This window comes from Marmota flaviventris, chromosome 1 (assembly GCF_047511675.1).
Source record: "Marmota flaviventris isolate mMarFla1 chromosome 1, mMarFla1.hap1, whole genome shotgun sequence".
NCBI classification, from domain to species: Eukaryota; Metazoa; Chordata; class Mammalia; order Rodentia; family Sciuridae; genus Marmota; species Marmota flaviventris.
In genome coordinates this window covers 28,728,978-28,746,734 of record NC_092498.1, presented here as the reverse complement: position 1 = coordinate 28,746,734, position 17,757 = coordinate 28,728,978, and the positions used below count along the sequence as shown (strand labels likewise).

General features: G+C 32.2%; 1 protein-coding gene across 2 annotated transcripts in view; it reads left to right on the top strand.

Annotated features, from left to right (window-relative positions):
- Rundc3b (RUN domain containing 3B) overlaps positions 1-17,757 on the top strand; it is a 152,361-nt gene that overhangs the window by 80,841 nt on the left and 53,763 nt on the right. For both annotated transcript variants that reach the window (XM_027956116.3, XM_027956115.3), the window contains exons 5-7: positions 2,498-2,587; positions 4,648-4,728; positions 12,330-12,501. In XM_027956116.3, coding sequence (XP_027811917.1) covers positions 2,498-2,587; positions 4,648-4,728; positions 12,330-12,501 — 343 coding nt within the window. The remainder of the gene's footprint in view (positions 1-2,497; positions 2,588-4,647; positions 4,729-12,329; positions 12,502-17,757) is intronic.

Here is a 17,757-nt window from a genome sequence, read left to right as displayed (position 1 = left end):
TGTTAGTTTTATTGAGAGTAAAAAATTAATGTTTCCAAATAGTTTCTGCCTCTTTAATACGCATGAATGACTTAAGTCTTCAATGAAATGATAGAAATGTTATCTTTTCACATTAGTTCAATTCCGTATTCTTTTAAATATGGAATTACTTTTTAAGTATGTTATTTCACATTGGAAGTATATTTTCTGAAAAATTCTTTTGTCTTAGCCCATATTAGTAAATGAGAAAGTTCAGATATAACAGACAGTCCTCTTTAATTGACCCTTCCTCTTCCATATTTCCTCACCTCCTCTCTCCTCTTTTGTTATTCTATTAAGTCAGGCCTGTGGAGTGTTATGCTTGAGTTAATTTTCATTTGAGTAGAACTATTAATTTCACATACATGAAGTATTTCATTTATTGTTAAAAAATCATCAACTTAAAAATTAACACATTTTACTAATGAGGAAAACTAAAGATCCCTCCCAAAAGGCTCATTAAAACAGTATTATGTATATACAAATATAACAGAACTTTAGACTTTAAAAAAAATCTATGAAACAGTTTTTTGATTGTTTTGTTTTTAGTATTCTTCAGTGATTCTTAATGAAATGTTGACATTAGGAAACAAACAAGAATAGTTTTTACTGACTCTTAGAATGTAATTTTAAACTATGGTGGGTTCAAGATGGGGAATAAAAAAAATAGGTCTTTTCTTATATAAGAAAGGCAAGAGTGATGGGTAATTCCCAGTTAAAAAAAAAAAAAGAATTCTTTTCTAAAGAATACATCCCGTAGAAAGGGTGTCCTAGAACTTTTGGAAGCATAGTCCTTCCAGGGATCTGTACTATATTCTGCCAACAGGTAAATTAGCCATTGGGGTGAGAACCAAAAAAAAAAAAAAATCTAAGATACATGTATTTGTCTAAATATCTTTTATCTTTTTGTAGAACCTTTCAACTGAATGTCTAGAAACTTTTCCATTTATTTTACTGATCTTTGTTATACAAGAAGTTTTATTTTTTTGTGTAAATCAGTAAAAGCAACTCCCAATATGTCCAAGGAAACAGAAAGCATTTACTCCAAGACTGTTCTCTGACATATTTGTTTGCAGCCTTCCATGTGTCAGAGAGTAAATAGTTGTCTCTTATTTTCCTCTTCATACTTTTAATTCATGTAAAATTCCATATGAACCATAACATAGGTTAAATTTTCTTTAAGTATTTTGACTTTACAAGTAATAGTCTGGGAGAATTGGATTGTTTCCTCAAGCAGTTCATTAATATGAGCTTGTGCAAATTGTTTTAACCTCATACTTCCCTTGGTGGTATATTGGAAGCTAATGATGATTGCTTGTCATTTACTTTGTGGGATTTTTTTTTCAGGTATCAAATGATATGTTTATAACAGTAATTAGCAAACTGTGAACAACTATTCAAAATTAATGGTGGGATTATGAGCATATTAGAATCTTTTTGCAGCCTTTAAGAACCCATGAATAGTGAAAAGAGCAAAACATTTCATTTACTAAAATGTTTTTATTTTAATTAATAGACTGGTATAGTCACGGTCTATATTCAATATAAATACATAAAACAGTGTAACAATCCCGGGTTACTGAACATAAACTAATTTTTATATAGTGCTTTTTTTCAAAAGAAGAAAATTTGGTGATCTTACATTCTTTTGTGGAAAAATAACTTGGGTCCTGTTATAGTATTTTTCAAATAATTTTAAAAACAACTGTTAATAAAAACAGAAGGCTTTATAGGAATTAGTAATGACAGATACATATTTATATTTTTATTAAGGAATGTTGGGTAGTTTCTTTTTTATATGTAGCCACCTTGGTAGCCCATCTGTTCTGTTAGTATCACAGTATTAAGGTTAACATAAATTCATAATGAGCACACCTTCCAAGTTCTTCATTTAGTCAGTAACCCTTAGGATTACAGAAAAACAAAATTAGTTTTGTTTTAATAACAGAACTAGTGTCAATACAGTATAAATGACCCTGGATTTATCAACATTTCACTTTACATTAATATTGCTTCACTATTAGGGAAAAGTTCTGGGAACTCTAGACCCACTGAAAGAGTCATTTTAGGGATTTGTGTGTGTGTGTGTGTGTGTGTGTTGCAGAAGATAGAACCCACAGCCTTATATATGCTAGGAAGTGCTCTGCCTCTAAGCTTCATCCCCAGCCTCACTTTTGTGAACTGTTTTTAACAGTTTAAACACTTGGGGAGAATGCTTTTTATTATGGTGACAGGTGATTTTTTGTTTTGTTTTTTGTCTGTAGCTTCAAGTATGGAAGTATGCATGTGTGTTGTGTGAGTGTGTGTGTGTGTGTGTATACACACACATATATAAACATATACATATATATAAGTATAAATTATTTGTATTTATATATGTGAATTTTAAAAAATGTGCTCTTTATTTTGGACTCTGATTCTCTAGATCAGCCTTTAACCAACTTTTAATATTTATATATTGACTCACTTCATTTTTTAGGAGATTTTATGAAGACGGAGCAATTGTCTTGGGTGAAGAAGCAAATATGCTTGCTGGCATGCTGCTTGGACTCAATGCTATTGATTTCAGGTACTTAATATTTAACTAACTGAATTCAGTTTTTAAATTACCTCATGAGAGTTTCTACTTACGATTTTTTCTTTCAATTTTCTAAGTAAAACACACAGTTGATATTTGGTTCATGTTGTTCCCTTTCAAATCCATTAGTTTTCCAAATGAGTTTGCTCTTAGAAAAGAGACATTCTCAAATTTTAAGAGCTGACAGACTTGCCTTCTAACTTGGACAAATGAAAGTTTATAGACTATACCCCCTAAGCCAGTCCCCAACTAGCACTGAGGGGAGAGCTCAAATCTTAGTATTTTTCAGCTACTCTTTTAAAATGAAAATAAATACATTAAATGTAGTCTCAAAGGAAGAAAAATTCTGGCAGGATATCTTGGGTATCTTACATTTCTTGTGTTATATATTTAGAATATCAAATAATATTGTTAATTTTTTCTTTTATTATCAACAAATAAAATTGTTTCAGATTAAGACGAAATACTAAAAATGGTCATTGTGCTTTCTAGATGCTTGGAATCATCTTTTTATATTTTTTTAATCAAGCCCAGATTTTATGTATATTTTAAATCAAAGTTTGTCTTCAAGAAAACTCAAAGACACAAATGAAGAAAGCATTATATTTTTATTGAAATATACATATCATTTGAAAATTCAAGAGTATTAACAAAATAAGACTGAAATGACTTGGTTTTTCCTTCATACACTTTTATATTTGATCAAAGCCATGTACATCCCATTTACACATGTTCAGGATTAACATGGCACATTCTTTCAAGCACTCTCAGCGCTTTCATAGATACTATATCACTAAATTCATTCCCACTGTTTTTATAATGAGGTTACAAATCATGCTTGGAATTTCTCAAAGGAATACTAGGCAAATTTGTAAACAAATCATCCAGCAGATGTTAAGATTTGCTTTGCAGACATTAAGCATACTTGAAGGTAGTTATACATTGGAGGTTTTTCACTTAGTTATGGGGGAGACAGTGTCTGAATTAGATAAAGTCTAGATTGTAGAAAACTTTAAAAAGCACTGTATTCTAATTCTCAAGTATTCAACTTATACTAGACACATTAAAGTGTTTGTCAATTAGAGACTGAAATGTCTTTTAAGTCTTGAATTAAAAAATAATTCTGCCATTTTCTTTTTCTAGTAAATCACTCTTTTCCAAATATTTGACATAAAAGAAGTCCAATTTTTCTCTATTTGTACTTGTAATAAACAAGTATTCAGTTAATTAGTTCACTTTCTTAGAATGAATATGATGGTGGAGCAGGAAGATTATCTTTTTGGGCCTTTTAAGAATGTTAACTTTTTATATGACAGGTTGTTGGCCTGGCTTAAATCTTTGGAAAATGGGAGTTTATAGATGATTTTTTTTCCCTTTGCAGATCAACTTACATCTACACATTCCTATTTATCTTTCTCGAAGATGCACTTTTTTCTTCTAATAATAGTAATAATAAAACCAAACACCTTTTGTGTTATATTTTTATATGTGCATCATATAAAAGTAAAAATTACTCAGTTGGGTAACTGAAAGATCAGAATTTCCTTTATTGCCTCTATGAAACTCCTCAGTATAACTTTCAGTAAGTCATCTAATCTTTTTCTTGTTTATGATTTCAAAAGAATTGAATGGAGGACTTTCAGCATCCTTTGTAGGTCTAAGATCTAAGCTTTTTCACCATTTGGATAGTTTCAGAAACTCTTTGTTTTCTAACTAATCAGATCTTTTTAAGGAATATACATTGTCACCGGAGAGTTTATATCTGAATGTGAAAAGCAAATCCTCATTTGAAAATTCTCTAGTGACATGTTGAAAGCCTGAAGACAAAGATATTGTCAAATACAGAGAGTTTAAGAACTTTACTGTTGCTACTTGATAAATTATATAACAGGTATTAACTTGTACAATGCTTTGTCATTGTATTGAAGGTAGAGTATTTTTTTTAGGTATTTATAATAAGTTTGATAAAAGAAATGTCTCTTATTTGTAATACTTAACTTTGATTTAATATTTATGTATTAATATGAAATATTTATTGTTTATCGTCTTAGCTTCTGCCTGAAAGGACAAGGATTAGATGGCAACTTCCCTGCTGTAATAGACTATACACCATATTTGAAGTTTACACAAAGGTACTTACCATTTTGAAATGTTGTTGACATCTTATTTTATAATTGTATGTTTTGTGCAGTTTTAAACTACTTTGTATAAAACGTTTGTTTCAATATCAGAAATTACTAGAGTATAAAATTCAGTTGTATTTTTAGTATTTATGTAAATACACATTTTTATATAATTGCAATTCTCATAGTTTTTACATATAAAAGCATTTATTGATTTTGCTTTAATCACCATGTAATAGTAATAACTGAAATTGCTCTGCAGTAGTCCAGTGAAGTTTCAAATTTGTAATTCACTGTTTAGATACTTTTCTATTTTACCTCCTTTATAGAGAATAATGAATATCATTGTACAAATCAATTTGCCTTTTGTTTCTGTTGTAAATTTTCAACAGAAAATTTATTTTAAGAAAATTCAATGAAAACTTTGACTCTTAAAAAATATGCTTATAAAAAAGTTGTGCCAATTTATCCTCCTATGATTATTGTGTAGGCATTCTAGATTTCCCACAAATACAATAGCATTGAAATTAATCAGATGAAATATATACACATTTCCAAGTTCTACTAGAAAAATTGATCTCCTGGCTAGCATGGTATTCTTTATATACTTCTAAAATGTTATAATCAAGGCGAAATTGTAAGCTACTCTGTGTGTATATGTGTGCATAAAACGTATATATGTAACATGGGTGCATACATACATACATTCAAGAATGTATGAAAGGCATTTTCCTAGAAGCCAGGGACACATATTAAAAATAAGTGAATTTTTGATACTTCCATAAAAAGCCAAGATAACCACCACCTAGTGAGAGATAACACTTAATATTTCAGAGCTAGGTGTTTGACAATATTTTGGATGGGGAGGGAGAAAGAGAAATAGTGCATTATGACAATTATCTTCATCGAGTAAGTGGATCCTTTGGGAAACAGGATACTTCTAGTACATTAAGTGTAGAAGCAAGAAGATGTTTTGAACAGACATACAGTTACAGTATTTTGGGATATTTAGATTATGTACATTTTGTGAAGATGTCTAGTAGTTCAAAATAATAGTAGTAATTATTACTGGATGTTTATTATATATAAGGCATTTTTAAGAGCTTTACTTCTGTTAATTAATTTACTCCTTAAAGTCAGTGAGGTAGGCAATACTTTCCTGATTTAAAAATAATAAAACAGGAACACATAGAACTTAAAACATTTCATATGGGTGGTTTTGTTTTTTTGCTATGCTGGGATTGAACCCAGGGCCTTACATATGCAAGTACTCTACTACTGAATTAAATTCCTGCCCTAGACATATTTTTTTTGGAAAAAAACCTAACTAGAATAATATATATTTTATGCTTATACAGTTATCAAAATGAAATCTGTTATGTATAATTAGAATCACAAAGTAGAAGAAAAAGAAAGAAAAACAAACAAACCCAATTAGGTTCCTAATTTTTAAAAAATTTAAAAAATCATCGGATTCTCACTTTCCACCCCAAATTAATTTATCTAGAAAGTTATATGTATTCATTGAAGAAAAATTAGAAAATACAGAAAGGTAAAAGAAAACAAGTCACCCGTTATCTACCTTCAAGAAATAGCTTCTAGCTGGGCATGATGGTGCATGCCTGTAATACCAGTGACTCAGGAGACTGAGGCAGGAGGATCATAAGTTCAAAGCCAGCCTCAGCAACTTAGTGAGGCCATAAGCAATTCAGCAAGACCCTGTCTCTAAATAAAAAATATTTTTAAAAAGGCTGGGGATGTGGATCAGTGGATAAAGCCTGGATTCAATCCCTAGTACCAAAAAAAAAAAGAAAGAAAGAAATAGCTTCTAAAAGCATTGTTAATGTTTTGTGAGATAGTTTTCCAGCCTCTTCTATGCATAGATACACTTTTTTTCTTAATAAAAAAATTTAAATACAATATATGTGTACTGATTTTTTTTCCCTTTAAACAGTAAACAGTTTTACTTGTCATTAGCTCTCTTTCTACAACATTGTTTTTTAAAATGAACAGAATTTCATTGTCTATATAGGATGTTTGCCCAGTTATTTTGGGACTTTTAGGGTATATTCAGTTATTTGTTTTTATATGCAGTATTATAGTTAACATCCTTACAAGTATACCTTCTTACATAGATCTATGATTCTTTCTTTTTCCTCCTTTCCGCCCTCTTTCCCTCTCTTCCTTTTTTTCTTCCCTCCCTCTCTTTCTTCCCTCCTTCCCTCTATTTCCCCTTCTTCCCTTCCCCTTCATTCCCCTCCTTCCTTCTCAGGACCTTACATATGCTAGGAAAGCACTGTGTTACTGAGCTGCACCCCCAACCCTTTTTCATTTATTTTGAGACAAGGTCTCACTAAGTATCCCATGCTGGCCTTGAACTTGTTATGATCCTGCCTCAGCCTCCCAAGTAGCAGGGATTGCAGTGTGCACCCCCAGGCAATGATTATTTCTTTAAATTCAAATGATAGAAGGGGAATTTCTGGGAGAGAGAGAGAGAGAGAGAGAGAGAGAGAGAGAGAGAGAGAGAGAGAATGAGAATGAATATTATTATTAAAGCTTTTGAAATACACTGTAAAATTGCCCTCTAGAGAGCTCATACCAGCAATTGTTCCCTTCCATTAAATACCCCTCTTTCCTATATTTTCCACGTATTACACTCTGAAGACATAGTGGAAAGACATGATCCTGTGTTCATGCCCCGTAAATTTGCTGGAGTGCCTAATAGAACTCAGGGAAACACTTTCTTAAATTTACTGGCTTATTATAATGGATATTCTAAATGATATGGATAAGTAGCCAGATGAAGACATACATAAGGCAAGGTCTGGGAGAGCTGTCCTGTCCCCATGGAGGTGGGGTGTACCACCCTTCCAGAGCACTCGGGCAAGTTCTTGTTTACCTTCTTGTAAGCCTTCATGTGCTCTGCCGTCCAGAAGCTCTCCAAACCCTGTCCTTGTGGAGTTTTGTGGAGACATCATTGCTTAGGCATTTTTGAAGTATGGCCAACTATGTAGACATGGAATTGAATAAAGAGTATGATCTGATGCTGACAGAGCGGAGAACCCAGTGAGGCCTATCTTCACAGTCTCCTTGGCCTCTCTTTGCAGCATTCGTTCCTCCCACGTATGAAACATGAAGCAAGACCTTTTCTGAAATGGAGACATTATCTGACAAGGCAGGTCAGAGAAATGCTTTATGGCAAGCTCTAAGACAAAGGCACGGGACAGAGTTAGGGCATAGTTTTAGTTTCTGTGACCCACCTTGAGGAAGAGAAATTCTAGTTTCTACCACAGGTGAAAGAAGGGCAGAAAAAGATCAAAGAGAAAAAGATTTGTTTCTGAGGCCTAAAGTACCTTGACATTATAGCAAAAGATTGTCTTTCACCTTTATGACTCTGAAGCTATTCCAGAACTGCTTCAGGAGCCAAGGACAAAAAGCCAGGTACTTTAACTTTATTGTTCTCATCATTTTGGAAACAACAAGAGCTGTGGAAGTTATGAGCCAGGACAAAAGCCAAAAAATATATATATCATAGTATCACAGCAGCAAATAAGCATGTTGTTACATTCCCCATTTTAAAAACAAGACTTTTTAACCCCACATTTACCTGTGGCTATTTCTCTTTTCCCTTTTCTTTTATTACAAATATGTCTCTGTTTTTATTTATGGTCCCTAGTAGTAATACTGAGTCCTTAAAAGGACTAAAGGAAGCACCTAGGATTACTGAAAAGTTTCTTTCCACCTAATGAGGTAGTCTGGCAGTTTCCTAGTTTTATATCTTGGGTTCAGTAGAAATATTTCTTAGTGGTATGTAACCTCTTGATGCAGGGTCTGGGTTTCTCTGTAATAAATACCTTTGCAAAATGCAGCCTGCAACTGCCAGAGTGAAGCAAATGGGTAAGTAAAACTGTCCTGGTGAGGGAGCATTTTCCTATAGGAGTTCAGTCTTGATGAGTCAGTGTAGAAACTAAACTCCTAGGAGGGCTACATGATCTCCTGACAGGATTTGCCAGCCACTTCTGGGCAATGATATCAGCATTCTTTGAGGTGGCAGGTTGGATGCCTGCTTCTGATGTATTTGGGTGAAAAGCTGAGTCAGCCAGCAGGAGGTTAGATGATTAAATAAGAAATAAGAGAATCTTGGTTAAGCTGAGGACTTCATTTGGAAACCAGAAATGTTAACAGGTAACCATGTATTATCCTGGAAAAGTATACATTTAATCCCCCAAAATTTTGTTGGGAGTTATGTTATTGAGAAAGGAAACTAAGATGAATATGAGGAGGTTTTATTTAGTGGCATACTGTATTGGAAATCTAAAGGCCTGCAGCATATTTAAATTCTAACTCTTAATTTTTTAAAGATTGTGAAATTGTCAAAATACATATGTAGCAAGTTTTAATATATACTGTATGATGGGTGGATAAGACTGTCCATCATACCATTTCTCTTGGATCACTTGGCATAGTTTGGCAGTGCAAGAACTCTATAACATTAACAAGTTCAATAAAAAAGTAAATATGTAGGGAAAAATGTATTTTGGTGATACTATGAAAGATTGAAGGAGTATTTTTTCTTTGTTATTTGTAGGAATTTGATTGGAATTACACAACATCTTTTGAATATTCGATGAAGCTCAGTCAGTAAAACCATTTACACATGTTTTCTTTGAGGAAAGTGTTCTTTTTAAATTACTGATTTGATTTCATTCGTAGTCATATGATCATTCCAATTTTCTATTTCTTACTGATTCAATTTTGGTAAATTATTTCATTAACATTTTCAAAATTTTATACCATGATGTTCAAAGAAATCTCTTTTTAATATCTTAAATCTCTTGCACTAACTAGTAGTTTTATTACTTTTAAGGCTCATAATTTTTATTTTTGTTTTCTCTTTTTAAAAAAATCATTTTTGTTAAAGGGTTGTCAGTTTTATTCATGTTTCTTAAAGAATATTTTTTACCTCTGTTGTATCATCACCTTCTAGTTCATTAATTTCCATTCTTATCTATATTCTTTCTGAATTTGTAAAGATCTTTTCTTTTTCAATAATTAAAAATTTCCTTTTAAGTACATAGACTGTAAATTTTCTTTGAAGTCCTCCTTTAGCTATATTTCATAAGCTTGATAAATTGTTTTTATTTTAGGTCAGTTTAAAAATACTATTTCATATATATTTCAAAAACATATATGTATATATGCTTATATAGACATATGTATGTACAACACCTTCATACATATATGTATGTGTGTGTTTTTACCAAGATTTGTTTGAAGTATGATTTCCAGGGCTTTTTGTTGCTGTTATTAATGAACGTAGTCTGCATAATAATAGTTCCTTGAAATTTGTTGAGTCCAGAATTCATCAATCAGTTTTCAGGTGATGAGGTCTTATATTCAGATATGCTTGTTAATAGTTATGATCTAATATTCTATGTCCTTTCTCATATATGCTTAATCTTTTAAATTAAAATATGATATACTAAATTTTATCACTCTGATATTCAATTGGTCAGTTTTTCTTGTGGTAGTTTTAATTTTTGCTTTCTGTTTTTTGAGCAAACTTATTAGATACACACAAGTTTATAATTCTTAAATTTTCTTGATATAATGACCTTTTTATCAATATAACTATACATGTGTAATGATGTTTTTATTTCTTAAAGTCTATTTTGTTTGATATTAAAGAGTTCCATCAATTTTCTTTCAGTTAGTATTATATATTCTCATCTTTTTTACAGACTTACATCTTTTTTTCATATAGACTAACATGCCTTCAAATATAAATGCATCTCAATTCAGACATTAATACATAAACAAATGGCTTGACAGTAATAGTTAAATATCATCAGATTCAGGCTGTACCCTGATTTAAGCTATGTTAATATGTGGAAAAATGAACACCAGGAGTTTATGAAATACAGTGCTTTCAACCTTTCTGGGTCTTTAAGTTTTTAATTGTTTTTTAAAAACAATACAATTTGGGGGCTGGGGATATAGCTCAGTTGGTAGAGTGCTTGCCTTATATGCATAAGAGGTTCGATCCCCAGCACCACAAAACAAACAAACAAACAAACAAACAAAAAATGATACTATTTGGGATTTTTAAAATCTACTCCAATAGGCTTTGCCTTTTTTAAAAATACATTTTTTTTAGTTGTAGTTTGGCACAATACATTTATTTTACTTATTTATTTTTATGTGGTGCTGAGGATCGAACCTAGGACCTTATGCATGCTAGGGAAGCACTCTACCACTGAGCCATAAGCCCAGCCCCTAGGCTTTGCCTTTTAAGTGAGGTGCTCAGGATATTTACTGATATATCTGTCCTTATATCTTCTATTGCATATGTTGCTTTATATTTATACTACTCTCTCTTCTCAGTTTTCTGTATTTCTTTTTCCAATCTTCCTCTCATCTTTCTTGCCTTTATTTGGATTGATTTTCCCCTCCCCCTATTTTATTCCTCTATTAGTTTATTCTCTATTTCTCTTTTACTGTTCCGCCATTAATTTTAACATGAAGATTTAAATTTTAAAACATTTAAAATTTTTTTAAACACCTAAGGTTAATGTCTATACCATTCATCCAAATAAATGAGGAATTTGCACTGCTTGAGCAATCTTTCTTTTTTTCTTTCTACCAGAAATTGAATCAGGGGCACTTTACCACAGAGTTACATACTCAGTTCATTTTTATTATTTTTTAAATTTTGAGACAGGGTCTTGCTAAATTGCTAAGGCTGACCTCAAACTTGTGAGCCTCCTGCTTCAGCCTTACCAGTTGCTGGGACTACAGGTGCCACAATGCTCAGCTCTATTTCTTTCTTGATGTATGTTATTGCTATTCAGACTTTCAGTCTTCTATTCATCTGTTTAAAATTTCACAAAGTGTAGGCATCATTGTTATTCTTTCAAAGCCTAAATTGGGCAGTCATAAACACACATTTCTCTTCACTTGCTTTCTCATTTTTTCACCTTATTTTCTGTTCCTCTGTCATACTGATGTCCTACAGAATTTTAAATTTGGATTATGACATATATTCTGTCTGCTCTACCTCTGGCTCTCTCTCTTCCCAATAGAAAATAGTTGAGAATGACTGTTTTTTTCTGAACTTACCTTCTCCTTGCCAAAAGGGAGCTGACCTTGAACACTACCCTGTATGTACCCCATTGCCACTAGCTGGTAGTGCTTGTTTTCTGTCTTGTAGTGGAGATTAGACAGTCAATGATCCACCTGAGCCAAGGAAAAGAACGTAGCCAGAAAGCTCCTACTAGCACATCTACAATTTCTGGTTCTCTTCTCTGGAAATTCTTTCTTTCTCTTCTGAGCATTCTCACGGGTTTTAACGTTAATTCCTTACTCTTTAGGTCTCACTTGAATTATAGTATCTCTACATTTGGTTTTGTGAAAGGGAGTCAACAGGCCATGCTAGTTTGCCATTTTTTTAAGGAAACTAAAGTACTTATTATTTTTATTATTATTATATATTTACTGCTAAATATTTTGGATTTGCTCACTAGTAGCTTAAAAATATAGAGATATTAATCAAATTAGAACGTATTTTTTACTTTCTTTCTTTTTTTTAATTTAACCTCTGCTCGTCCCAGTTCTGACAGTATCAGCAGTGATGAGGAAGAACTCAGGACTCTGGGCAGCAGTGGCAGCTCAGGAAGCAGCACTCCGGAGAAGGTGGGGCCTCCTTTCATCATGGATGAGAACAGCTGGTTCAACAAGTGTAAGAGAGTGAGACATAAGTATCAGCTAACCCTGGAACAGAAGGTACTTATCAGTTGTCAAAAGTCACTCAGTTTGGCTCCACTTATTGCCTTTGGACTGTCACTACCAGAAGCCCTTTTAACTTAATAAATTATGTGCCATTGCTACTTCCCTTCTGTTTCTGAATTATCCCCTTAATTAAAAATCAGGCAGAGTTGTAGGAGAGGCTTTTGTTTGTTAAAAACTTTTTCTAATCTTTATGTTTTAACATAAAATAAGTCATTTTATTCTTTTGTAAGCAATTTAATTTATAAACTTGATATTATAGTCCCTATAATTCATTTTGTAAAACATTACTGGTTTGTGAAGCATATGTATGTCTGTCTTTTTTCTTAATTAGGTATATTAGCAAATCTTGTCTTCCAAACACTATATTAGGGAAAGTGGAACATATAACAGAAAGAAAAATGAACTACATTATTTTGAGTTTGTGACCTTTACTTTTTTACCATAGTATTTATTTTCCCTGCCCCTTCTTTCAAATGTTCATTATTCTCTTACGTGACATATGTAGAGAAAACACAGTGGAATTAAAATAGAAATATTACAACAATTTAGAAATATATCCAGGAAAATGGTCATAAAATAAATTTACAAATATAAATAGATTTCCTATATCTAAACAGCAACTGCTTAGAAAATATAAGCAAAAATATCACGATTATAATAGCTATGAAAGTTTGCATAATTTATATGAAGAAAACTTTATACCCTATTACAGTAAACTTCTGGTGGCAGCAAGAAAACAGACTGAGAGCTTTTCTTCTGTAAAAATCTGAAAATGACGGTTATTATACAAATTTGAGCCTCCTGGCATTCTACCATCAAGCCGCATCCCCAGCCCTTTTTATTTTGTATTCTGAGACAGAGGCTTGTTAGGTTGCTCACGTTCGCCTTAAACTTGTGATCCTTCTGCCTCAGCCTTCTGAGTAGCTGATATTACAGTTGTGTCTCTCTGTGCTTAGCTTAGAATACAGTTTTGTTTTTTAAAGTTTTATGTAGAGCTCTCTCTCAAAGAAAAGGAACTTACTAGGGACCAGAAACATGCAAGGATGTGAAAACAGGAGGAATAAGTACATTAGTTAATACCCCTGCAAGCCCCAGAGATAGAGATAAGCCTACAATCCTTTAAATTTAGATAGTTGTGCTTTAATACCCACAGGGGAGCAACAGATAAGGCCCACCATCTCATTCAAAACAGAAACTGGACCTAGAAGGCCAGAGTAAATAAACATGGACTACATGAAATAGCAACAATAAGAACTATTATAGGATGGCAGTTGTGTCCTGGAATATGTTTCATAACTGGCTCTTACAGAGCAGATGGAGAGAGGAGTACTAATTTGTAGGATTTGCCAATTTCTGGGGCAAAAACTCCTACCATGGCCAACTTAGAGCCACCAGTATGACATTACTGAATGTGAATTGGGAAGAAATGTGCAGTAGAACATGATTATGTCATATTTCTGTCAGAAAGATGAAGTAGACATAAATGACTATAACAACATAAATTAACAGTAAAATAATTAAGAAATGGTGAGTTTTGAGGAGTTTTTTTTTTATATAATTCACTTAGTTGTAAGTTTATATAGTTTTATCTTTAATAATAGCAGTGCTGGACTGGGGCTGCAGCTCAGTGGCAGAGCACCTGCCTAGCATGTGTGAGGCACTGGGTTCAATCCTCAGCACCACATAAAAAATAAATAAATAGAATAAATAAAGGCATTCTGTACATCTACAACTACAAAAAAAAATTTTAAATAATAGCAGTGTTTAACAGCAGACTTAGAAAGCTTTTGAAAATTTAACAATCAGCTTGTGGAGCCCATAGGAGCTGGCTGCAGCCTACCACTAGAAGTATGATAGAAAAGCAAAATTAAAAGGCTAAAAATATCAGAAAAAGCAAGACGGACTAGAGCACTTGTCTCACACATGTGAGGCACTGGGTTCAGTTCTCAGCACCACATAAAACTGAATAAATAAATAATAAAGATTTCACTCTCCCCTCCAAAATACTTTAAAAAAAATTAAAAAAAGAGGATTATGGAAGCAAGAGCCTTCAGAGATTTGATGATAATGAAGGGTAGAGACATTTTGTAATGTGCATGCCTGTTTACAAAGTTAACATTTAGGAGTTGCAATTTAAAGAATAAAAATAGAATGTTTGACTTCCAAACTAGTAATGGGAAAGAAAAAAAATAGGAAAAACTTGATTCATACAATAAAGGAAGCAAATAAGAAAAAATGGATATGTTAAAAAAGAACAAAAACCAGGGGCTGGGGTTGTGGCTCAGTGGTAGAGCACTCACCTAGCATTTGTGAGGCCCTGGGTTTGATTCTCAGCACCACATAAAAATAAATAAAATAAAGGTATTCTGTCCAACTACAACTAAAAAATAATTTTAAAAAAAGAACAAAAACCAAAGCAGTATAAATAGATTTGAGTAATAACCAGAAAAGTCAATATCACCATAAAAGTAAGTGGCACAAACTTACCAACTTACCATTAAGGCAAACAGATTTGTTGAAAACATAATTATAAAATTTATATGCTGTTTATAAGAAAAGTGCATAAGGGGCTGGGGCTGTTGCTCAGTGGTAGAACGCCTGCCTCGCACGTGTGATGCACTGGGTTCAATCCTCAGCACTGTATAAAAATAAATAAATAAAGATACTGGGTTCATCTACAATTAAAAAATATTTTTTTAAAAAAGAAAGATGCATAAAATATAATGACAAAAAAGTTGAAACTAGGGAAATAAATAAACCATGCAAATATGAACCAAAATAATTCTGTATCAGACCAGTGACTCAGAAGGCTGAGGCAAGAGAATCACAAGTTCAAGGCCAGCCTTGGCAGCTCAACTGTGATCCTGTCTCAACATAAAAAATAAGGAAGGCTGGGAATGTACCTCAGTGTTGGAGTGCCCCTGGGTTCAATTCCCATTATTCTACATGCACAAAAAAAGAATTCTGTCAGCTTGTGGAGCCCAGCAAGGCCAGCCTCAGCAATTTAGTCTGTATCATTATCATTAAACATAGACATTAAAGGTACAAAGCATTATTAAGATTAAAGAAAGGCATTGTCTTTTTAAAATGAAAACTCACTGAGAATGTATAACATGGCTAAATTTACATACATTTAATAATATAGCCATGAAAAATATGAAGCAAAAGTTAATTAGAATATGTAGGAGAGAAATTAACAAATCCAAAATCTTATTAGGTAATTTTAATATCTTTCAAAGTAATTTATATATTGAACAGACAAAACTTCTGTAAGATATAGTAAGCTTGAACAAAACAATACATAAACTTGATCTAAAATACATTAATTTTGACAAAATATACGTTTTTGTCAAGCACAAATGGAATAGCTGAACAATTTTTATCAAACGTATAGGTTACAATACAAATATCACAATATAGATATCACTAAAAACATGATATAATGGTAATCATAATGCAATAAAATTAGATATCAATAAAAAGTTTAACACCACTCACATATCACCTAGTGGAATTTTTGAAAACTTTCTAAATATGAGTAAAAAAGAAATGAGGAAATAGAAATAAAGGACAATGAAAACAATGCATATTAACAGTTGTTAGCTGCAACTTGTATGATACTTGTACAAATACTATAAGGAAGAAAAATAAGTATCTTACAGTAGGCAAAGAAAACCAAACCAGTTCAAAAAAAGGAAAATAATGAAATAATTGATACGTATAATATAACAGATATAAAAAACAGATGAATAAAAACTGCTTATTTACAACAACTAGCAAAAATGATAAATCTTAGCAGGAATAATTTTTATTAAAGTTAAGGCACAGATAGACAATTTTAAGAATTAAAAAATAGATAGCATACCTACAAAAGCAGCAAAAACTTGCCCCAAAATGGTGGTGCACATGTATAATCTTGGGAGCATCTTGGGAGCCTGAGACAGGAGGATCGCAAGCTCAAAGACAGCCTCAGCAATTTAGTCAGGTCCTAAGCAACTTAGCAAGACGCTGTCTCAAAAAATAAAAAGGGTTAGGAATGTGACTTAGCGGTTAAACACCCCTGGGTCTAATCCCTGGTACACCCCCCAAAAAAAGAATAATTTTTACCATTTTATATCAATGCCTTAGAAAACTAAATGAAGAATTTCTTTTTTTTTTCCTGAGTCTATTTCTCCCACCTTCTTTATTTGTAAAATGGGAACACAGAAACAACTGGAGTATGTTTTACATTAAACCAAATAGGAATTATGACATTAATGAAGAATTTCTTTAAATGTTATTTATCAAAATTGATAGACCTATAACTATTTTAAGAATTGAGTAAATGGTCTAAAATCTGTCTACCTATTAATCATCAGACCTGTATGTTTTGGAGAAAATTCTAACAAATTTCCTAAAGTCAGCGATCCTGATTTTATACTGACTATTTCTGAGAAGTGAAAAAGAAATAATATTCTTCAACGAATTAAGTGAATCCAGTAAAACTTTAATAGTAATTTAAGGTCATGTGAATATAATATCAGGTAGAAATGTATATAAAGCAAAAATAATTATAAGAAGCAATTTGACATTATCTGCTACCTATGTCCTAACAATTCTGCTCCTAGGCATGTTTCCTAGAAACTCTTGGATGTATGTACCAGGAAACATAACTGTGAATGAATTCACAGCAGTATTGCTTATGTTAATCCAAATGACCATTGTCTGTAAATGGCAATTCACATGGCATACAATATTGAAAATAAATGAACTATATAGCTAGACTCATCAATGTAGACCAAAAAAAAAAAAACCCTAAATTTCAAAAGAATATAGACAGAACTCAGGGAAACTGAACAATATATTGTTTGAGATGATACATCATAAACCTAGTAAGAAAAGCAAGGGATGATAAATATAAATTTCAGGATATTGTTTTACGTGCAGAGGAGGTGCAAAAGAGTGTAATTAAAAAAAAATTTTAAATATATTTTTTAGTCATTGATGGACTCTATCTATCTATCTATCTATCTATGTATCTATTTATTTATTTATTTATTTATGTGTAGTGCTGAGAATTGTACCCTGTGCCTCATACATCCCAGGCAAGCACTGAGCCATAACCCCAGCCACCAGAAGAGTGTAATTTTAAAAGAACCTGACACTGACTCTTAAAACATGCTGATTGATCTGAGTGGTAGACATAATTTTTTTTAAAGAGAGAGAGAGAGAGAGAGAGAGAGAGAATTTTTTTTTAATATTTATTTTTTG